At 42.2% G+C, this 24,083-nt stretch overlaps 1 protein-coding gene and 1 long non-coding RNA gene across 2 annotated transcripts; both read left to right on the top strand.

The window, feature by feature from the left end:
- The first annotated feature begins 4,742 nt into the window (after positions 1–4,742).
- LOC307193104 lies at positions 4,743–23,533 on the top strand. The gene is made up of 3 exons (XR_013830223.1): positions 4,743–4,850; positions 20,904–20,975; positions 23,325–23,533. It is a non-coding gene; the product is annotated as an uncharacterized lncRNA (long non-coding RNA).
- CCR8 (C-C motif chemokine receptor 8) lies at positions 8,082–9,284 on the top strand (the record flags this gene model as incomplete). Its single annotated transcript, XM_079934167.1, has 1 exon — positions 8,082–9,284. Exon 1 carries the CDS (start codon positions 8,223–8,225, stop codon positions 9,282–9,284), a length of 1,062 nt encoding a protein of 353 aa, XP_079790293.1. The 5' UTR covers positions 8,082–8,222.
- Positions 23,534–24,083: the final 550 nt, after the last annotated feature.

Raw genomic sequence — 24,083 nt, 5'->3', positions numbered from 1 at the left:
TCATTATTCATCATTCTTCAGAGAGCCATTACCTCCTGGGACTCCTGTGATGAAAATACCATTGTTTGCTAAACCCCTAAAGGGGGGAATCATATAATTTCACCTTTTTAACTCTTCTAATGACTAGAGCAGTGCTGGGAATATGCTAGGTCCTCAGTAAGTGTTTGTAGTGTTGAAAAAAACCAAAAATGTTAGTAGAATTCTGGGAATTTTATTCTGGGAATAAAGAACCCTGTTACAGGCTAAGAAGTCTAATCAGTTCATGCATACAATATAGCATAAGTTTCCTGAAAATGCAACTAAAAGTACATATATTATACTATTAACCACGCATGTGTCTCCATGTTCAACACTTCAAAGCAATATTGCAGTTGTACCTTTGATTGTATGCAGGCAATGTTCCTGACCACTCTTATACAGGAAATAAATATTTAGCAGTAAGAAAAAAAAATCTATTTATTGTAGCTTTTTTTGGGGGGGGGTAATCTATGTGGAAAATTAAATTATATAGATGGCAAAAAAGTTTCTGATAAACTGGCTTTATTATCAATAACACATATGCTTTTATTAAACTCAGGTTTCTGTCAACCACTTTTTGTTAAGCAAATGCTTTTGTACCCTGAAAATCATGGGTGGACTTATAGTTGGAAAAAGTAGAAAACCCAAAAAGATTCCCCCTAGTTTTATCCACAACTCTGTAATACTATCACATGAGAATTTTTAAATACAGTGTCATGTGAAAAGAACCCTAGGCTGTGCTTCAGAAGACCTGAGTTCTGTCTCTGGCTCAACCACCAACTTACTGCATGTTTTTGTGGGGAGTTACTTCCTTTCTGGGCTTAATATTCCCATTTATAAAGAAAGAGTTAGGTTTGATGACCTGAGGTCACTTTCTGCCCAATGCTCTATGGCAAGTATATGTGATAGTACTAATTTATGCATTTACACTGAGAGTTGACTTAAACACAGTCTTTTCTTTCTTTTCATTTTGGAGGAAAGGAGATAGAAGATGCTGTGATCTATTATTTGTCAAGTGGAGAATTGATATCCTATTGCAAGGTAACTGCCTCTGAGGAGGTTATTATAAGATCTTAAAGTGAGAGAAGGCTAGCCTAGTCTGCCAGAGGAGGTGGAGCTGCTTCTGATAGCAAAGGAGGCTCAAGGGGAACCAGCTGTCCAAGGTTGTCAGATATCTAGGAAGATAACTCACATTTCGGAAGATGTCCTCCCATCTTTCCTGTCTTTAAAGGAGTTCTGACTCTGCTGATGCACATCTGGGGACTGCATGATTGCATCTCTCACATAAAGCTCAGGCTAGATCTCTTTGCCAGATCAATTTCCTTGGATGCACAAATCAAGCAAAATATCTGTAACTGCCTGTTAGTTTGTTCCCATGAATCCCATGATTAACCCACTTAGCCAGAGACATTGGCCCAACGTGTTGTCCCAATCTGTGATTAGCTTGCCCACCCCACACTCTGTCCTAACAACGGCAGTAGTTAGCTGTCCTGCCTCAACACCCCAGGCTCTTACTGTCCCCACTGACTGTGGTGCTGAGAGCCCATTTCAACTATAGTCAGTCCCCAGCACAGCACTTTATAAGAATTTCGGGGTTTCCTTCATCAATCTTTTTCATTCTGAGGTGAAGGGAAGTCTTCTGGACTCTTGGAGGGACATGACAGAGTTGGACTTACATGGGACTTCTCTGGTAGATCCAATCTAGCATTTCTGTGTCCCAGAGAATTTAAATTCTTTCTCTTACCTCTGTCAAACGTTCTTTTTAAAAACATGTCCATCCCTGAGGGTATTCCTTCCAGAACCTGGTGAATGTTTCCGTGCAACAGAAGGTGGACTTGGAAAGACCATTGATTCTGGGGGCCTTACATGACCTTGTCTGTGTAGTTTGGTACCTTCTTCTAGGATGCTAGGATCCCTGCTGTGTGCCCAAAGGTGAGGAACGAAGGCTTCTCTTTAACTCTGTCACAGTCTGTGTCTTTAGAGCCAGGGTATAGTAATTTGAATAAAGGCCACCCAAAGATGTCAAGTCCTAATCTCTGGAATTTGTAAAAGTAACCTTATTTGGAAAAAGGGTCTTTGCAGATGTCATTAGGTCAAGGATCTTAAGATAGGGAGATTATCCTGAATTATCCAAGTGGACCCTAAATGCAATCTCATAGTAAAGACTCCTTGGTGTATAAATGAGCCCCAGAATCACCTCTTCCCAAGTCAAGTTGCTCAGTCAAACTTGGCCTCTACCAAGTGGCCCAGTTTTGTGGAGTTGAGGAAATACGCAGGATGGAGGCCAGCCCACTCCCCCTGACTTCCCTCAGCCCCTACTCAGTTACCCTGCATAAAGCAAGGACATCTGCGCCAAGTCCCATGCCCATCCTGGAATTCGGCTTTGGGAGAATTCCACCAAGTCCATTAGGCCTGCTTGGCTGAGCTGGGGAAGGGTCCACGGCTCCTTCCACAACTTCAGGTGAAACAGGTATCATAGTTCCCGACCTCGTGATGTGACTCAGCAGTATCTGTGGGCCCTGAGTCTCACTTTCTGTGAACCATTGATCTTTGCTTATCACATACAAAACTCTTATAAAAGATCTGAGGATTTCCCCAAACTGCATCAGCATGTAAATGATGTGGGTGAGGGGAGTTACCTAAATATGAACTCAGGCACCAGCAGATATTTCTATGAGATGAGATTGCAGACAAAAGAGATTGGATGTAGAGGTCATGAAACAAGGCATACAGGAGTACATAAGCATTCTAAATTGCATCTAAAGAAAGAAGTTGAAGTGTAACAGTGATGGGCGTCATCCGCATGTGAGAATCCTTACCTCGTGCCCTGTGTTTCCACGAGGAACTTCCACATCCCTCCAGGAGGGGGAGCAGTATTGGAAAGGACAGCTCTGGTTCCACCTCTCTCCTCACTTCCTGCTCCTCATTGGAGGGTGATGAGCACCTATGATTGGCAGGTGGGGAGAGTTTGTCACTTGTTATCTGTTGGACCACAAAAGCCAGAGATGGGCCCCCTTTCTCTGTTGCCTTCCTGGGACAGCCTGAACCCCACAGTAAAGGTGTTTGTGGCTGTAGACCTTTGTGTAAGTTAACCAAGTTGGTCTGGTTTTGTCAGGCCCAGTTAGGTTCTTGCCTCTCGATATTGAGGCAAGAGACTCTCTTCCATGCAGATGACCGAACTTATCCCACTGGCCTGGTCTCAACCAGCAGAAATAAACCATGTGTTCATCACTTCACAATTTTGTTCCTGAAACACCTCTTCTCGCCACCGTAAGGAAGAATCTGTTGCGTTTCTACACACGAAAAATGAAATGTCAGAAAGAGAAAGTTTAAAAAATTACCATTTAAAATTGCATTAAAAAAACACCTAGGAAAGGGGCTTTCCTGGTGGCGCAGTGGTTGAGAGTCCGCCTGCCAATGCAGGGCACATGGGTTCGTGCCCTGGTCCGGGAAGATCCCACATGCCGCGGAGCGGCTGGGCCCGTGAGCCATGGCCACTGAGCCTGCACGTCTGGAGCCTGTGCTCCGCAACGGGAGAGGCCACAGCAGTGAGAGGCCCGCGTACCACAAAAAAAACCCCAAACACCTAGGAATAAACTTTAACCAAGAAGGTGAAAGACGTATACTCTGAAAACTATAAAACATTGATGAAGGAAATTGAAGACGATTCAAAGAAATGGAACGATATCTCGTGCTCTTGGATTGGAAGAATCATCCCCCTGCCCCTGAACCCCAGACAACTACTGATCATTTACTGTCTCAATCGTTTTGCCTTTTCCAAAATGTCCTATCGTTGGAGTCATATGGCATGTAGCCTTTTCATACAGGCTTCTTTCACTTAACAATATACACTTAAGACTTCTATTTGTGGCTTGATAGCTGGTTTTCTAAAATCACTGGATAACATGCCATTATATACATTACCACAGTTTGTTTATCCATTCATCTATTGAAGGGCATCTTGGTCAATTCCAATTTTTGACAATTATAAATAAAGATGCTATAAATATTCATGCTCAGGTTTTTGTGTGGATATGTTTTCAACTCATTTGGGTAAAAATCAGGAGCATGATTACTGGATTATATGGTAAGCCTATTCTAGCTTTATAAAAAATTACCAAACTGTCTTCCAAAGTGATTATACCAGTTTGCATTTCCATGAGCAATAAATGAAAGCTCCTCTTAATCTTCTCCCTCTCCAGCATTTGGTGTTTTGATTTTAGCCATTCTTCCACATCACAAGTGTGTGGCAGTAACTCACTGTTGCTTTAATTTACAATTCCCTAGTGAAATAATGTTTTATCACATGCTAATTTGCCATCTGTATGTGTTCTTTGGTGAGATCTATTTTTTAATTTTTAGTTTTTTTGTGTGTGCTGTCACTATATATGATTTTTAAGCATTTTTTTAAAAAAAGAAGTATAGTTGATGTACAATATTACATATCACAGGTGTACACTATAGTGATTCACAATTTTTAAAAGTTAGACTCCATTTATAGTTATTATAAAATATTGGCTGTATTCTCCATGTGTACATGATATCCTTGTAGTTTATTTTATACCTAATAGTTCATACCTCTTAATTCCCTACCCCTACATTGCCTCTCCCCATTGGTAACCGCTAGTTTGTTCTCTATATGAGATCATTTTTTTAAACTTTTTAAATCACTGCAGGGTGCGATAGTAGACCCACCCCTATTCTGCCACTCACCACAGATAAGATACCTGCAGAGGAGCTGTTCTCGTCTGAGCAGAACACATGACAGCGCAGACTCTGAGAAAAGGGAATTAGCAACACTGAAAACCTCTGGAAAGAAGGCTCTAATTAAGGTATGTATTACTAAGCATCCTTGGGGAAGAAGGATGTACGAAGCAGGGACAGTTTTATGTCCCTGGGGTCAGGCAAAGGGAACACCATGACTTCAGAAATCTGGCAAAGGAGGTGACTTTTTTTTTCTTTGCATATCCCCAGAGTTTACAAACCCTGCATATGTCTTAATAGCTGTCCATGGCTCTGGTGGAGGAAAGAAAGCCATGCCATTTTTCTCTGCAGGATGCTAGGAGGGTGTCAAAGCCCCTCCAAGAGTGGGAAGGTGGATAAGAAAAGATCCCTCCTGTCACCAGGCATCTGGGGAGGAATCTGTCCATTTGCTGCATACAGTGCATCTGTGAGATAACAGGAAGACATGTGGGTATTATTCTCAAGGAACAAAGCTGGCAAGCAAACGTTCATCCCTAACTAGATGCTAACTTCAATGACCTCAGGCACGTCCCACCAACCCCTGAAAAGCGTTCTTAGCCCCCTTCCACAGAGGGGAACCTGAAACTCAGTTTGAAAAACAAGTCCAAGTTTACTCTGCTACAAACTAATCTAGAACTTGGAAGTCAGGTGGTCTAGATTCTAAAAGGTAAGAGCTTTTTACTCTTTTTTTTTTTTTCTTTAAACACACGAAATAGAGAAATATGGAAAAGAATAAGGATTGGAGTAGACAGATGTGGTTTTTGAGTCCTGGCTCTAATCTCTCACCCTCTGTGTAACTTCAGGCACTGGACAGAAGCTGAGATTCGGTATAATCGTAACTGCAGGAATAGAAAGGAGATATTAGTGCCTGCTTCATAGGGATTCAAGAGGAATAAATGAGGTGATGCATCTAAAATTCCTGGTCCACTGTGATAAATGGTAGAGCTTGCTAATACTTTCCACAGATTTTAATGATAAAAGAGCACGGGGGAAGTGTGGAGTGGGCGTCAGTAGGAAGGATCTGGGGAAGAAAATGAGTTGAAGACCTCCTCATAGTCCAGGATCTTAGGAGAGCAGAAGAGAAGGACCATGAAATGGAAATTGTTTTTAAAAATAACTGTAAAAGACAAGTAGGGAGGAAGATGTAGGAGGGGAGACTGTTGATTTGAAAGTTGCTGGCCGCATAAAAAAAAGACCCACCTCCGTTCTTCAGAAACTGTTTTAAAATCTATTTTGTGCACATAGTGAAATTAATATTTTTAAAATAGCTAACTTGCTTGGCATTTCAAATTATAGAAATGTGGCATAGTGAATAGGGATGTCTGAATGTTCAATAATCAAATGCCTCGGAAAAATAGTAAGTCTAGGTTGAAATTGCCTTGAATATAAATATCAGTTTGAGGAGAATGATCATGTTTTTGTTTGTTTGTTTGTTTTCTGAAAACGAATTTATTAATGTCTCTCTGTAAGTGAATCAAGTGGATGTACAGCAGCAAGAAACAGAGCACTGAAAATCAGCTATACCCCATTATAAAGAAAATTAAAAAAAAAAATCAAACACAGTGAGAGACAGATAAATACTTACAAAATACATTCAGGGGGTGTGATGCAACCAGGATTGACCACACTAAAACCACAGCTGGATGAGACCTAAGGCTGGACACTGGTGGGGCTGAGAGAATTGGTGAGGATGGGTCAACAAATGTAGCCACTTAAGAGTAATACTGCCTGCCCCCCATTCCATGGGTCCCCAAACTCCAGGTGCAGGGGAACCGTCCTACCGCTGAAGCAAGTGTGGGAAACCCAGAGGATGGTACATCGTCTGATCAGGAAGAGTGTGGAAAAGTTGCCTCGCATTCTCCCCACCGGCCTCTTTCCTAACAATCTCCTCACTTAGGGAATGCGCACCTTCAACATCCTGTTTTGAACAGCTTGGAATTTGTCCAGAGGATGAAGGGGAAGGGGGGGAACCAATGAGAAACAAGCCCTAGGTGTTTGGACAGGCACATGTCACTCTAATTTCCAATCAGGAAGACGAATTGACCAAAGGCTCAGCTTGCCCCTGGAATCAGATTAGGACTTGCAGCAATCCTGCTGTTTTGGGACCAGTTCCTACAAAAGCAAGTTAAAAAATGGAGGTCAGGGGTACTGCAATTCACACACCTGCAGGGTTGTAAATGATACCTGTCATCGAAAAATGTCTTGAGGAAAGTCATCGAAAGGGGCTTGAAAACAAGGCAGAATTGCAGGAAAGGGATTTCAAGAGGTTGATTCGAGTCGCCATTGAAGCACTTGAAAAACGGCTGAACTTCTCCATTGCTGCAGTTGGCCAAAAAGGGCATATGTGTCTTTCCTAAATATAAGAGAATGATCATGTTTTAAATGTTGAGTCTTCCTTCACTTTATCTCCATTGCAGAAGGAAGGAAGGGAGGAAAAGGAAAAGAATCAAAAGCAAATATGGCAGTATGCTAGCAGTTGCTAATTCTGAGGGGTAGAACTATAGGTATTTAAGTTTTCTTTGCAAATTTTGGCTTTTCTTATCCCACACAACCCCTCTGTATTAGTCAGCCCAGGCAGTTTTCAGCTTTTAAAAAGTGCTAATAGGCTGTACTTTTTAGAGAAGTTTTAAGTTTACAGAAAATTTACAAATTTGGGTAGAAAAGGCAGAGAGGTCCCCTGTAGCCCCTGTATTAATCTGTTTAAGCTGCCATCACAAAATGTCACAGGCTGGGTGGCTTAAATGACAGGGATTTATTTTCTCACAGTTCTGGAGGCTAGAAGTCCAAGAGCAAGGTGCTAACAAATTGGATTTCTGGTGAGCTCCTCTTGGGCTGCCTTCACACTTTGTCCTCATCTTACAAGGACACCAGTCCAATTGGATTAGGGCCCCATCTGATGATCTCATTTAATCTAAATTACCTCCTTAATGGCCTGTCTCCAAATATAGTGACATTGGGAGTGTCTTGGTCACTTTGGGCTCCTATAACAGAATACCATAGACTGGGTGGCTGACAAACAACAAATTTATTTCTCACAGTTCTAGAGTCTGGGAAGTCCAAGATCAAGGTACCAGAACAGTCAGGTTCTGGTGAGAGCCCTCTTCCAGATTGCAAACTGCCAAATTCCCATTGTATCCTCACAAACCCTACAGCAGAGAGAGGAAGCAAGCTCTCCTGTGATTCTTATAAGGGCACTCATCCCATTCATGAGGGCTCCACCCTTATGACCTCACCTAATCCAATCACTTTGCAAAGGCTCCACCTCCTAATACCGTCACAATGGGGGTAGGGTTTCAACATACAAATTTTGGAAGGACACAGTTAGACCATAACAGGGCTTTAGAGCTTCAACACATGAACTTGGGAGGGGCGAGAGGCACAATTCAATCCATACTTTTAAATAAAAATATTGTTAAATGAATCTCTCTTAGGTGCCTCTGTGGCCAAGTCTTCCTGCCTTGATGGATTATACACTTGAGCCCAATGTGACAATAACTGACTACTACTATCCTGATATCATCTCAAGCCCCTGTGATGGGGAACTTACCCAAAGAGATAGCAAGTTGCTTCTTGCCATCTTTTACTGCCTCCTGTTTGTATTTGGTCTTCTGGGAAACAGCCTGGTCATCCTGGTCCTTGTCACCTGCAAGAAGCTGAGGAACATCACAGACATATACCTCTTGAACTTGGCCCTGTCTGACTTGCTTTTTGTCTTCTCCTTCCCCTTTCAGACCCACTATCAGCTGGACCAGTGGGTGTTTGGGACTGTAATGTGCAAGGTGGTCTCTGGCTTTTATTACATTGGCTTCTTTAGCAGCATGTTCTTTGTCACCCTCATGAGTGTGGACAGGTACCTGGCAGTTGTCCGTGCTGTATACGCCATGAAAGTGAGGACGACCAGAATGGGCATAGCCCTGAGTCTGGCAATGTGGCTGATTGCCTTTGTGGCCACCAGCCCGTTACTAGTATTTTACCAAGAGGCCTCTGATGATGGGGTTCTACAGTGTTATTTGTATTACAATCAAGAGACGCTGAAGTGGAAGATCTTCATCCACTTTGAAATGAATATCTTAGGCCTGTTGATCCCATTCACCATCCTTATGTTCTGCTACATTAGCATCCTGCACCAGCTGAAGAGTTGCCAGAGCCACAAGAAGACCAAGGCCATCAAGCTCGTGCTCGTTGTGGTGGTTGTCTCTTTACTCTTCTGGGTCCCGTTCAATGTAGTACTTTTCCTTACTTCCCTGCACGACATGCACATCTTGGATGGATGCGTCATGAGCCAGCGGTTGATCTATGCCACCCATGTCACAGAAACCATTTCCTTCACCCACTGCTGTGTGAACCCTATTATCTATGCGTTCATGGGTGAGAAGTTCAAGAAACACCTCTCAGAAATATTTCAGAAAAGTTGCAGCCACATCTTCCTCTACATAAGGAGACAAATCTCTAGGGAGACCTGGGAAAGGTCATCCTCCTATCAGCACCCCTCCCATTCCCCCAGTATAGACTACATTTTGTGAGGCAGGTGCCTTAGAGCAGCCCTCTGCCGCCATCACCCGTCTTCTTTCAGGAGACAAAAATGATTCACACTGGCGTCTGAGACTACGTGAAGGGAGACTCTTAGAAATTTGGCTACAGACACAAGACTTATTTCATGATATTCAAGGAATTCCTACTATTGCAAATTAATCTTCTCAACTTTCAAAAACTTTGCTACTATTTTCTGAAAAGAGTCTATATATTTCACTATGAATTGTAATGTTAGCTCTAGGGATTTTTTTTCCCTTGGTTTTTGGAGTATCTTTATCAAATACCAACTTAAATTTTATCAAATGCTTTTTCCTTATCTACTGAAGTGATCATGTAGTTTTCCTCCATTATTCTGTTAATTTGGTGAACTATATTGATTGATTTTCTTATTTTAAATCAACCTGTATTTTCCCTGGAAAAAATGACCTCATTGTTATGATCATTTTAATAAATAATTGGATTCTCTTGGGATTTTCATATCTGTGTTCATGAGAGATCTTGTCTTGTAATTTTTCTTTCTTATAATGTCCTGGCCAGGTTTGGCCCCAAACCAAAGGGTAGATTGTATTATACGTCAATTAAAACGTAATAAAAAAATGCAAATCCCCCTCCCCCACACACAACAAAACCAACCAACCAACCCGACAACTCTTCAACAGGGCCTGTAATACCCCGCAAAGATTGTCTCCCTTTTCTCTTTACTTGTGCTGGTCCAGCCACTCTGTCCTCCCTTCAATCCTGGGAGATTGATCTCCATGATTTATTCAAATGGTTCTTCCTCTCAATTTGTGTGTGTGTCTTTTTCTCCCTGAGCTCCAGTTAACTGAGTGTTAATACTTTTCTTATCCATATCTTGTAGCTTTATTTTATATTTTCTGTTTTTTAAAGAGTTCTTTAATTTGCTCTTCCGATTTTCTAATTCATGTTTTAGCTATATTCCATCTATTATGCTCTCATTTCAGCTATTATATATATGTGTGTGTAGATATATATATATGTATATATATATGTATATAATGTGCTCCTTATTTCAACTATTATATTTTTCATGCTGGCACAGTGATGGCCTTTATACTTGCTGGGTTGAAATGATGAGGTCAGATAGAATCATGCTGTGTGTAGCCTTTTTTTAAAAAAAATTTCATTGGAATATAGTTGGTTTACAATGTTGTGTTAGTTTCAGTTGTACTCCCCTCTGTTTCTTTTTCTTTTTTTAAAAAAATTATTTATTTATTTATTTATTTTTGGCTGTGTTGGGTCTTCGTTGCTGCACACAGGCTTTCTCTAGTTGCGGCGAGTGGGGGCTACTCTTTGTTGCGGTGCACAGGCTTCTCATTGCGGTGGCTTCTCTTGTTGCAGAGCACAGGCTCTAGGCAAGCGGGCTCAGTAGTTGTGGCTCATGGGCTCTAGCGTGCAGGCTCAGTAGTTGTAGCGCACGGGCTTAGTTGCTCCACGGCATGTGGGATCTTCCCGGACCAGGGCTCAAACCCGTGTCTCCTGCATTGGCAGGTGGATTCTTAACCTCTGTGCCACCAGGAAAGTGCCCGATCTGTTTCTTAAAAGGAATTCCTGACACCAAAGTCAGCCCGGTGGCTTTGTGTGTTCCTTGCTAAGGCAAGCCTCTACTCTTTGCCATTAGCTGTATGCAAAAGGATTTATATATTTGAAACAAATAATCAGCTGACCACTGGGCTATGTTGAGTCAGATTTAGATGACTCTGCTCAAGCCACATGCATGATGGCAGCTATCCTGTCCACGTAATAGATACCAAGATCAAGCCACAGCAAGTTCATTTAAGAGCGTGAACCAATTTTTAAGTATTTTGACAGATATACTTGCAGGTGAGATGATATAGGAGAAAATAATTATAATACATGAAGAACATGTTTTGAATTTTATAAAAGGCATTATAATTGGCCCTCACGTAGCTCTGCTAATGGAGGAAACATATATAAATAATCTTAAACAGCAAAAGCAAAATGCCGTTAAACCCTAGGTCTGAAGTGCATTGGAATTTACTTTCTCAAAGCAATAGCAAATTACCTTTCTGATAATAGATGGTTTTATTAAATATTAAAAGTGTTTACTTGAGTTCATCCTGACTTGTCCTGATACATCCTGAGTGGCAGGGGAGTCAACCTGAAATGGAACATTTGCTGGAAATAATTCACCAAACAAAGAATAATCCATATGTGTTTCATCTAGAGATTACTATTAAAAAGATGAAATGATGAGGTCAGGAGGGATATGGGGAAGGGAACAGAGGGACATTCACATTTTTGGGCACCTACTCTGAGCTGAGCACTTAACTGGAATTTTCTCATTAATCTACAAAGAGCCCTTCAGGATGATTATTGTTAACCTAAGAGGCTGCCAAATCAGAATCCCAGAGCATGATGTCTCCAAAGCCACGGAGTTCCCCCCTACCTCTTGCAAGTGCACTGTCTTCTCACACGTGCCCTGTGCTCCTCAGCTGGGCTGCCCCGCTGCCTGGCCTGGAGTAGGCTGAGTTCTGCAGGCCACGACTCTGAGTTCAGCCAGCCCGTCGGAGGGGCCTCCACCTAGGGCACCACCAGACTGGACCAGCTCGATGGTCGGGGTGTGAATTGGGGAGGGGTCTCCCCTACGTGCTCCTGGACTGTTGCCTGCCAGGATTTTTCTCTCTCCAACCCAGCAAAGACCATTTGGAGTAGCCAACACTTGTGAAGTGGGATGTATCTCTGGATCTTGAACCATGCTGGCCTTTCCTGATAGGACATTGCAGGGGATGCCTCAGAATTCCTGTTCTGGACCCTGCTCCTCACTTACAAACCAGCCTGAAGTAACCTCTCTGCGTGTCAAGACAGTCATGTATAAGATGAGGTTGAAGATGGTGATGATGGTGCTTTCTGTCTTGCCTTCTCCGTAGGAATGCCTGATGTCCCACCTGTAACCTGTAAACATCTTTGTACACATAAAAGGTTAATTATTATTACTATAATAAAAATACACAGCACATAGCCTTCTACTAGCTGTGCAACTTTGGACACCTTACTTTAACTGTTCTGTGCTTCAGTTTCCCTACATGTAAAATGCAGATAGTAATAATGCATACCTCTGATTTCTGTGAGACGGTTGGTTATACAGGGTTATGCGCTGTGTCTAACACCACCTACCGTTCACTAGCTGGCAGTAACAAGAGTCTCCTACAGCAAGATTGAAAGAATGGGAGACCATTCCTGTGTGTATCTGGTATATGTGCTTGGTATGTTAAGAATGTGTCTGTCAAGGAAAGGCTGAAAAACTGTTCGAGATTAAAGAAATATATGATCTTAAATTGGATTCTGGATCGAGGGGAAAATGCTCTGAAGGATGGTTTAGGAACAATTGGTGAAATTTTAATTTGGACTATTTATGAGATAGCATAAGTATTAAAAGCGATAAAACAGGGCTTCCCTGGTGGCGCAGTGGTTAAGAATCCGCCTCCCAATGCAGGGGACACGGGTTCAAGCCCTGGTCTGGGAAGATCCCACCTGCTGCAGAGCAACTAAGCCCGTGCCACAACTACTGAGCCTGAGTGCCTAGAGCCCGTGCTCCACGACAAGAGAAGCCACCGCAATGAGAAGCCCGCACACTGCAATGAAGAGTAGCCCCCGCTCTCCGCAACTGGAGAAAGCCCATACACAGCAATAAAGATCCAACGCAGCCAAAAATAAAATAAATAAAATTTTTTTTTAAAAAGGCGATAAAACAGAGAAACAGAACAGTGCCTGGGTACAGAAAGCACAACAATTAATGTTACTTGTTATTACCAACTAGGATATAAGCCCCATGAGGTCATCGACTTTATCTGTTTTATTCACTGCTGCATCCCTAAAGTCTGGAACAGTCTCTGGCACACAATATGTGCTTAATTAATATTTGTTGGATGAAGAAATGAACTGGTTCCTGAAACAAGACACAGTTAAGAACTGGGGTGAGGTATCAGGGCCATCTGTCCTCACATGCAGAGACTGAGGTTATCCACTCTGGTTCCTGGTCATTGTTTGTGACCCTGGTGACCCTAGATTGCAAAACAACTGAGATTGATTCAGTTGTTCCAGGCACGTGGTTCACACAAACAAAGATTCATCTGGCAGCTCCTGAAATCAAATGCATTTGTAACTTACTAACCTGTGATTACCGATGTCCCTTCTAGTTCTGCTCCCCACTGCTTTGCCTGGCAGTGGGAGAGGGACTTGGGATGCCCTGGCTGCCATCCTCTCTCTGCCCCTCAGGGGACCAACACAGGCTCTGATTGGCTGAGTCTGAGCCTCAGGCCAGTGCTCATCTACCAGGAGGAAGGCTTGCCTTTGTAAGGAGGTTCAGTTGGCACATCTCAGCTGGACATCATGCTACAGAGAGGTCTCAGGTGGCTGGTGAGGCACCGACAGGCAGTACCCCTTCTCCCAGCCCTGGCTTTTTATTTTTATTTTTTTCTAATATATTTTTTATTTTTTTTTCTAATATATATTTTTTTCTAATATATTTTTTATTTTTCTGATTTTATTTAATTTTTTATTCTTTGTTACTGTTCTGCTCTTTTCTGTTTGTTTTATGTTTTTGTTTGTTTTTGCTGTGCCACATGGCTTGTGGGGTCTTGGATCCCAGGCCAGGGGTTGGGCGTGAGCTCCTGTGGTGGGAGTGCTGAGTCCAAGCTGCTGGACTAACAGAGAACTTAAGGTCCCAGGGAATATTAATCAGTGTGAGGTCTCCCAGAGATCCTTATCTCGGCACCAAGACTCAGCTCCACCCAGCTGCCTGCAAACTCCAGTGCTGGACGCCTCAGGCCAAACAATCAGCAAGACAGGAACACAGCCTCACCCATCAAAAAAAATGAGATGCCAAAAAAAATATGTTACAGATGAAGGAGCAAGGTAAAAGCCTACAAGACCAAATAAATGAAGAGGAAATAGGCAACCTACATGAAAAAGAATGCAGAGTAATGATAGTAAAGATGATCCAGAATATCAGAAATAGAATGGAGGCATGGATCGAGAAAATACAAGAAATGTTTAACAAAGACGTAGAACTAAAGAACAAACAAACAGAGATGAACAACACAATAACTGAAATGAAAAATACTCTAGAAGGAATCAATAGCACAATAACTGAGACAGAAAAACGAATAAGTGAGCTGGAAGATAGAATGGTGGAAATAGCTGCTGAGGAGCAGAATAAAGAAAAAAGAATGAAAAGAATTGAGGACAGTCTCAGAGACCTCTGGGAAAAAATAAACGCACCAACATTCGAATTATAGGGATCCCAAGAAAAGAAGAGAAAGAGAGAGGGTCTGAGAAAATATTTGAAGAGATTATAGTCGAAAACTTCCCTAACATGGGAAAGGAAATAGCCACCCATGTCCAGGAAGCACAGAGACTCCCATACAGGATAAAACCAAGGAGCAACACTCTGAGACACATATTAATCAAACTAACAAAAACTAAATTCAAAGAAAAAATATTAAAAGGAGCAAGGGAAAAGCAAAAAATAACATAAAAAGGAATCCCCATAAGTTTATCAGCTGATTTTTCAGCAGAAACTCTGCAGGCCAGAAGGGAGTGGCAGGACATATTTAAAGTGATGAAAGTGAAAAAACTATAACCAAGATTACTCTACCCAGCAAGGATCTCATTCAGATTCAACAGAGAAATCAAAAGCTTTATAGCAAGCAAAAGCTAAGAGGATTCAGCACCACCAAACTAGCTTTACAACAAATGTTAAAGGAACTTCTCTAGGCAGGAAACACAAGAGCAGAAGAAGAAAAAGACCTACAAAAACAAACCCAGAACAATAAAGAAAATGGGAATGGGAACATACATATCAAAATTACCTTAAATGTAAATGTATTAAATGCTTCAACCAAAAGACACAGACTGGCTGAATTGATACAAAAACAGACCCATATATATACTGTCTACAAGAGACCCACTTCAGACCTAGCGACACATACAGACTGAAAGTGAGGGGATGGAAAAAGATATTCCATACAAATGGAAATCAAAAGAAAGCTGTAGTAGCAATACTCATGTCAGATAAAATAGACTTTAAAATAAAGACTGTTACAAGAGACAAGGAAGGACACTATGTAATGATCAAGGGATCAATCCAAGAAGATATAACAATTATAAATATTTATGCACCCAACATAGGAGCACCTCAATACATAAGGCAAATGCTAACAGCTATAAAAGGGGAAATCGACAGTAACAGAAAAATGGTGGGGGCTTTACCACCCCACTTACACCAATGGACAGATCATCAGGACAGAAAACTAATAAGGAAACACAAGCTTTAAATGACACACAGAACGATAGATTTAATTGATATTTATAGGACATTCCATCTGTAAGCAGCAGAAGGCACTTTCTTCTCAAGTGCACGCAGAACATTCTCCAGGATAGGTCACATCTTGGGTCACAAATCAAGCCTTCTTAAATTTAAGAAAATTGAAATTCTATCAAGCATCTTTTCTGAAAACAGTGCTAAGAGTTTAGAAATCAATTACAGGGAAAAAAAACTGTAAAAAACACAAACACATGGAGGCTAAACAATACACTACTAAATAACCAAGAGATCATTGAGAAGATAAAAGAGGAAATCAAAAAATACATAGAAACAAATGACACTGAAAACACAAAGACCCAAAACCTATGGGATGCAGCAAAAGCAGTCCTATGAGGGAAGTATATAACAATTCAATCCTACCTCAAGAAACAAGAAAAATCTCAAATAAACAACCTAACCTTACACCTAAAGCAACCACAGAAAGAAGAACAAACAAAACCCAAAGTTAGTAGAAGGAAAGAAATCATAAAGATCAGAGCAGAAATAAATGAAATAGAAACAAAGAAAACAATAGCAAAGATCAATAAAACTAAAAGCTGGTTCTTCAAGAAAATAAACAAAATTGATAATCCTTTAGCCAGGCTCATCAAGAAAAAAAGGGAGAGGATTCAAATCAATAAAATTAGAAGTGAAAAAGGAGAAATTACAACTGACACCACAGAAATACCAAGGATCCTAAGAGACTACTACAAGCAACTCTATGCCAATAAAATGGACAACATGGAAGAAATGGACAAATTCTTAGAAACATACAACTTTCCAAGACTGAACCGGGAAGAAATAGAAAATATAAACAGACCAAGCATAAATAATGAAATTGAAACTGCAATTAAAAATCTTTCAACAAACAAAAGTCCAGGACCAGATGGCTTCAGAGGTGAATTCTATCAAATATTTAGAGAAGAGCTAACACCCATCCTTCTCAAACTTCCAAAAAATTGCATAGGAAGGAACACTCCCAAGCTCATTCTACGAGGCCACCATCACCCTGATACCTAAACCAGACAAAGATGTCACAAAGAAAGAAAACTACAGGCCAATATCACTGATGAACATAGATGCAAAAATCCTCAACAAAATACAAGCAAACAGAATCCAACAACACATTAAAAGGATCATACATCATGATCAATTGGGATTTATCCCAGGGATGCAAGAATTCTTCAGTATACGCAAATCAATCAGTCTGATACACCATATTAACAAATTGAAGAATAAAAACCATGTGATCATCTCAATAGATGCAGAAAAAGCTTTTGACAAAATTAGACACCCAATTATGATAAAAAAAAAACTCTCCAGAAATTGGGCAGAGAGTGAACCTACCTTGACTTAATAAAGGCCATATATGACAAACCCACAGCAAACATCATTCTCAATGGTGAAAAACTGAAAGCATTTCCTCTAAAGTCAGGAACAGGACAAGGATGTCCACTCTCTCCACTCTCATTCAACAGAGTTTTGGAAGTCCTAGCCACGGCAGTCACAGAAGAAAAAGAAATAAAATGAATCCAAATTGGAAAAGAAGAAGTAAAATTGTCACTGTTTGCAGATGACATGATACTACATGTGGAAAATTCTGAAGTAGCCACCAGAAAACTACTAGAGCTAATCAATGAATTTGGTAAAGTTGCAGGATACAAAATTAATGCACAGAAATCTCTTGCATTCCTATACACTAACAATGAAAGATCAGAAAGGGCAATTAAGGAAACAATCCCATCTACCATTACAACATAAAGAATAAAATACCTAGGAATAAACCTACCTAAGGAGGCAAAAGACCTGTACTCAGAAAACTATAAGACACTGATGAAAGAAATCAAAGATGACAGAAAGAGATGGAGAGATATACCATGTTCTTGGATTGGAAGAATCAATATTGTGAAAATGACTATACTACCCAAAGCAATCTACGGATACAATGCAATCCCTATCAAATTTTCAGTGGCATTTTTCACAGAATTAGAACAAAAAATTTTACAATTTGTATGGAAACACAAAAGACCCTGAACAGCTAAAGCACCCTTGAGAAAGAAAAACGGAGCTTGGGGAATCAGACTCTGAGAGTTGAGACTATACTACAAAGCTACAGTAATCAAGACAGTATGGTACTGGCAGAAAAATAGAAATATAGATCAATGGAACAGAACAGAAAGCCCAGAGATGAACCCACACACCTAAGGTCACCTAATCTATGACAGAGGAGCCAAGAATATACAATGGAGAAAAGTCAGTCTCTTCAGTAAGTGGTGCTGGGAAAACTGGAGAGCTACATGTAAAAGAATGAAATTAGAACACTCCTTAACACCATACACAAAAATAAACTCAAAATGGATTAAAGACCTAAATGTAAGACTGGACACTACAAAACTCTTAGAGGAAAAAATAGGAAAAACACTCTTTGACATAAATCACAGTAAGTTCTTTTTTGACCCACCTCCTAGCATAATGAAAATAAAAACAAAAATAAACAAATGGGACCCAATGAAACTTAAAAGCTTTTGCACAGCAAAGAAAACCATAAATGAGATGAAAAGACAACCCTCAGAATGGGAGAAAGTATTTGCAAACAAAGCAACTGACTAGGGATTAATCTCCAAAATATACAAACAGCTCATGCAGCTCAATATCAAAAAAACAAACAACCCAATCAAACAATGGGCAGAGGACCTAAGTAGACATTTCTCCAAAGAAGACCTACAGATGGCCAAGAGGCACATGAAAAGACGCTCAACATCACTAATTATTAGAGAAATGCAGATCAAAACTGCAATGAGGTATCACCTCACACTGGTCAGAATGGCCATCATCAAAAAGCTACAAACAGTAAATGCTGGAGTGCGTGTGGAGAAAAGGAAACCCTCTTGGACTGTTGGTGGGAATGTAAACTTTTTTTAATTTATTTTTTTCAAGCCACTGAATAATCTTTTTATTTTATATTGGAGTATAGCCAATTAACAAAGTTGTGATAGTTTCAGGTGCACAGCAAAGCAACTCAGCCGTACATATACATGTACCCATTCTCCCCCAAACTCCCCTCCCATCCAGGCTGCCCATAACATTGTACAGGGTTCCCTGTGCTATACAGTAGATCCTTGTTGGTTATCCATTTTAAATATGGTAGTGTGTACATGTCGATACCAAACTCCATAACTATCCCTTCCTCTCACTCTTCCCCCCTGGTAGCCATAAGTTTGTTCTCTAAGAATGTAAATTGATACAGCCACTATGGAGAACAGTATGGAGGTTCCTTAAAAAACTAAAAATAGAGGTACCATGTGATCCAGCAGTCCCATTCCTGGGCATATACCCTGAGTAAACCATAATTCAAAAAGACACATGCACCCCAATGTTCATTGTAGCACTATTTACGATAGCCAGGACATGGAAGCAACCTAAATGTCCATTGATAGATGAATGGATAAAGAAGATGTGGTACTTATACACAATGGAATATTACTCAGCCCAAAAAAGGAACGAAATTGGGTCATTTGTAGAGACGTAGATGGACCTAGAGTCTGTCATACAGAGTGAAGTAATTCAGACAGAGAAACAGAAATATCGTATATTAACACATATATGTGGAATCTAGAAAAATGGTACAGATGAACCTATTTGCAGGGCAGGAATAGAGACGCAGACATAGAGAACGGACGTGTGGACATGGGGCAGGGAAGGGGGGATGAATTGGGAGATTGGGACTGATGTATGTGCACTGCCATGTGTAAAACAGATAGCTAGTGGGAACCTGCTGTATAGCACAGGGAGCTCAGCTCGGTCTCTGTGGTGACCTAGATGGGTGGGATGGGGTGGTGGTAGGAGGGAGTTCCAAGAGGGAGGGGATATATGTATAAATATAGCTGATTCACTTCATTGTACAGCAGAAAGTAACACAACATTGTAAAGCAGCTACACCCCAATAAAAAAATGAATTGTGTGCAAATTAAGTGCTCAAAAGTAGCATCGATTGGATGTCACCCCTTTCATCATTTCATAAGATGAGCAAACTCATTCCAAAATATTTTGAGTTCAGGTTTGGTTTCATATGATCAGTACCAGGAAAGAATTCTTTGGAATCAAACTTGAGAAGGAGAGACTTTTCCTGTTGAATTCAGATGAAACTAACATCTTAGAATGCTTGCTCTGGGCCAGGTACTGAGCCAGGTACATTCCAATATCATGACCGCATGCAGTCCTCACAGCAACATACAGGGCAGGTGGTGTTATTCTCATTTTACAGATTTAACAACTGATGCTCAAAGCAGTTAAAGGACAAGTACCATTCAGTGCAGTGCATTAACGGGAAGAAGTTAGGGAGACAGAATTCAAATGCCACTCTACCCTCTACTAGCTGGCAAAAAGCTCCCTGCAAGAGGGCAGTAAGGATCAGGGACCATTCCTAGGTGTTGTTAGGCTTTTCCCCCCCTTAAAAGCCTGTCTGTCTATAAATAATATAAGAATCTGTATTTTCTCCATCTGTGTAGGTAAATAAGAGCGTATACAGGGAACTGTGAGTAAGCCAGTAACTAAGCCAGAAAAAATGTAGAAACTGTACAAGAGCAAGAAGGACTGCTTGGCACTGCTGATATGAACAGTAGCCAGGTGGAAGGTACAAGAAAACGTTGCCATATGATGGATTTTCCAAAACCCTGGGAGGAGGGTTGGCCACCTAGACCTGGTCCTCCTCTCCTCTGTCTGCCGGAAAAGGGAGTCTCTGGTGGAGCCCCCAGCTGTAATGGGACAGTAAAGAGGCCTAATAAACCAGAGAGTCAACCAAGGTGAACTGTGTTGGGAGAAGAGCCTGGAGGACATGGGGGAGCAGGAGAGGGAAACAGCCGGGAAAAGACCGTGTCTTTGAATTGTTTATCAACCAGGCTCCCAATGTCATTGAGGCTTGACTAGACTACAGGTTTCCATGTGCAAGTAGGAATCCTTCTAACAAGGAAATCTGACCATTTCATTCTCCTGCTTATAGCTCTTCTGTATAAAGCCCAGATTCTTTAACATGGCAGCTGGGGCCCTAGTTTTTCTCTCTGACCTCCTCCCTTGCCCCCCTTCCCTACCACTAGACCTTTCCACTTGTACAGTTCTGGAAACATGCTCTCTCTCATCTCTGGGCATTTATTTGTACAGGCTCTGCCTGGTGAAAACTTCCCCATCTATTAAATACATGCATAAATGAATGAATCAAGTTGGAATTGGATCAGGCGTAGTCAGCTACCTCTTTTGGATTTTCCAGGTCTCAAGTAGCCACCTCCATTCCAATACAAAGGATTATTCCCTACCCAACGCCAGCTGGAGCCCCATCATGGTGAGGCTGTACAATGAACACATGGAGAAGATGGTGGATGGGACGGGGACGAGACTTCCAGGTTATTTGCACTCTTTGCAGTTCCTTAAAGAGGCAGACTTAGCTAGGATCACTAAAGCTATCCCTGGTAAGTTCACATCCCTATATCAGGAGCACTTAACCTCGGCTGGAGCAGGGCTCTGGTTAGTGCAGGACTGTTGGCAAATCTTTGCTTATGTGTGTGCATTTTCCTCGAGGAGCTCTGTGCCCCAGCCCAGTTCCAGCACCTCCTGTGTGGGCTGCATTAGCCTGAGAGTCAGGTGCAAGGCAGTCTGGGCATGGTGATCCTAGACTCACACAATATTAGGCCATAAAAGGAACATGGAGGCCACCTTTTTCAACCTGCTCATTTTACAAGAGAGAAAACTGAGGCCTAGATAGGTGATGAAGTGAGTTTTTGGCAGAGCCTGGACTAGAATCAGGAATTCCTGACCCCTGGGGCAGTGCTCTCTCCACCCGTGTCTGCAGTCACCCCGGCATCTCTTTATACCTGCCAGCCCCATCCTCTCTTGTAGACCAGACAGGTGCAGTCTCAGTGAGGAATTGGGAAGAGGCAGTGTCTGGGGTTAAGGACCAGTGCCTTTACCCTGGTACACACAGGGTCGGAAGCTCAGTGATGCAGCCAGGGGGCAGTATCTTACTGACCCCTGAGGCCAGAAGCCAGAACCTGTTATGGACTGGACTCATGCTCCCTCTAGTGGTCAGTTTGAGTTGAGCTCTTGAACCAGTGAAGGCTATCAGATGGAAAACAAAGACCGGATCCCGCATTGCAGAGACAGGAGCCAGCCGAAGTCTTCTAATTTTATATACCTAAGCTGTCATTCGAAATTCTGCTTTGAGATTCTTGGTAAAAATGCAGGTGTTTGACAAGTCTTGGATTTTATATATTGGAGGCTTTACCTCTAATTACGTCCTCTGAATTATCCCCAATTCAAGTCATACTGTATAGACAAATTTCTCTGAAATCTCAGACCTGTGGCAGTGAGAGGGGACATATATACTTAATTTACAGAAAGGACTTTTGCCTGCCTATTCCTTGATCTGCCACAATCAATGCATTCAGATTAGTATGTATTATTCAGTTGATAGGAGCACTGGTGTCCCAAATTCACAGGCAGTTCACCTCTCACTGTCCCTCACACTGCTGATCTCATCCCTTCCTTGGAAGCTGCTCGTCTCCCTCAGAGGTTTATGGGTCCATCCCGGGGGGTGCGGATGGGAAGCTGAGGGCAGTGGGTTTCCTGAGGACCTCCTCCGGTTGGATGCTTTCTGCCCTGGAGACCGTACCGTCCCAAGGGTCAGACTCCAGCCCAACGTCTTTCTCACCGACTCAACTCTACTCTCCAGTCCAAATGGTAGAAGACAGCCGCCACTTCTTCTGGATCACAGAGATGAAGAAAGTTGGCTTTGAGTACATCATCTTCCACGGTGCCTCGGAGAAGAAGTGCATCTGCTTGCTCCAGCCTGAGCCCCTCCTGGAGGGGCTGCCTGAGTGAGGCACAGAGAGCCATCGCAGCCAGTAGCTCAAATGGGCTTTTTCTTGGTCAAAGAGCAGGGAGGGGTGGGGGTGAGAGGACAGTTGGTGGGCCCATGGCTGCCTTCAGCAGGTTCTTGTTTACTGCAGCTTTATTCTACTGACCCCCTGGGTAGGGAGGCTCCGCCAGCCCCTCGGTCACCCACCCGAGGTGTGGCCTCTCCCTGTTAGGGACTTCCTGAACCTCCTAAATGGCAGTGGAGTAAGCAGTGGACATTGGAAATAAGAAGGGGGAAAAACTATTCTTGTTCAGTGGCCAGTATATGCCAGACCCTGCACATGGAGATTTGGCTGTCTTAATTTAATGCCCACAAAAATTCTTAGGAGATATTCCTATCTTATGGATGAAGAAACAGATGCCCCAAGTGGTTCTCTGACTGAGGTCACATGGCTAGAAATGTGAGATTTAGAGTTAGGTCTCTCTGCCTGCAAAGCCCATGCTGTTTTCACTGCACCTTTCTAGTTCCCCCTGAGACCAACCCAAGAGGGAACACAAGATTCATCAGACTTTGTGGTTGGAGCTGGTGGTGGGGTGGGGAGTTTCTTCTGCTTTAATTTATTCTCTTCTAAGCAGGTGTAAGTTGCTTCAGACAGCCTTGTTTGCTTCCCCTGCATTTCCTTGCTCTTACGTCTCTGCTCTACCCTGAGAGATGCAAGAATCTTGTTCTGGATTGCAGGGAACCCTTCAGCATGTCACCTCACTGGAACCTCGCCGTGCGGAGTGGAGTCCTGGGTGACTCTTTCTTTCCCTTTCTCCCCTCGTCTGCCCCTTGCAGGGTTATCCATGGTGGTGCAATGGGGACCATGACAGACACGTTTTTCATGACGCAGTACAACAGTGCCAATGCAGTCTTTACAGGAACCATGACCATCACCTTCAAGAGGTCTGTTTCCTTGCCTGGATTCAAGTTAGGAGTAAGCTGGCATGGGGTTATTCCATGTGTTGCGATGGAAGATGAGGGCTCATGTAGCAATCCTGAGTGCAAAGAGGAGTTTCTACTTTTGCTTTTCTCATGGACCAATCTAAACTTGTTAGATGTTCCTTTTTCATCCAAGGACAAGGTGATAAGCTTGAAGATGGGTTATGTGTTCCAACATAAAGATATTCTACATGGGATGATGATGAACTACTTTTGGCTGCCTTTGATTTAGAGAAAGCCAGCCCACGTGCCTGTAAATATTTACTTTAGTCCACAAATAATTATTGGGCCCCTACTGAAATGATAATTCCTGGTATTTGATTAGTCTCTTGCAAAACACGCACACATTATTTTGTTCAATCTTCACTATAATCCTGGGAGGTCGGTACCTCCAACTTGACAGATGAAGAAGCTGAGGTGAATACACAGCTAGCAGGTGACAAATGCAAGGGCCCCTGATACCTTGGAGTAGAACCCCAGGACCTCCACTCCGGCAGCCTCATCCTCCCATGGGGTCATTCCTCCCTTTCTCAGGAGACCAGCCCACCAGCCGCTCTCCCCCATTGCTCTCTCCTAGACCACTCACTCTCGGCTCAGTGGTGAGGCTGGAGGCAA

This window comes from Stenella coeruleoalba, assembly GCF_951394435.1.
Source record: "Stenella coeruleoalba genome assembly, chromosome: 10".
NCBI lineage: Eukaryota > Metazoa > Chordata > Mammalia > Artiodactyla > Delphinidae > Stenella > Stenella coeruleoalba.
Note: the sequence above shows the minus strand (reverse complement) of the source record. Positions and strands in the feature narration are given on the sequence as shown.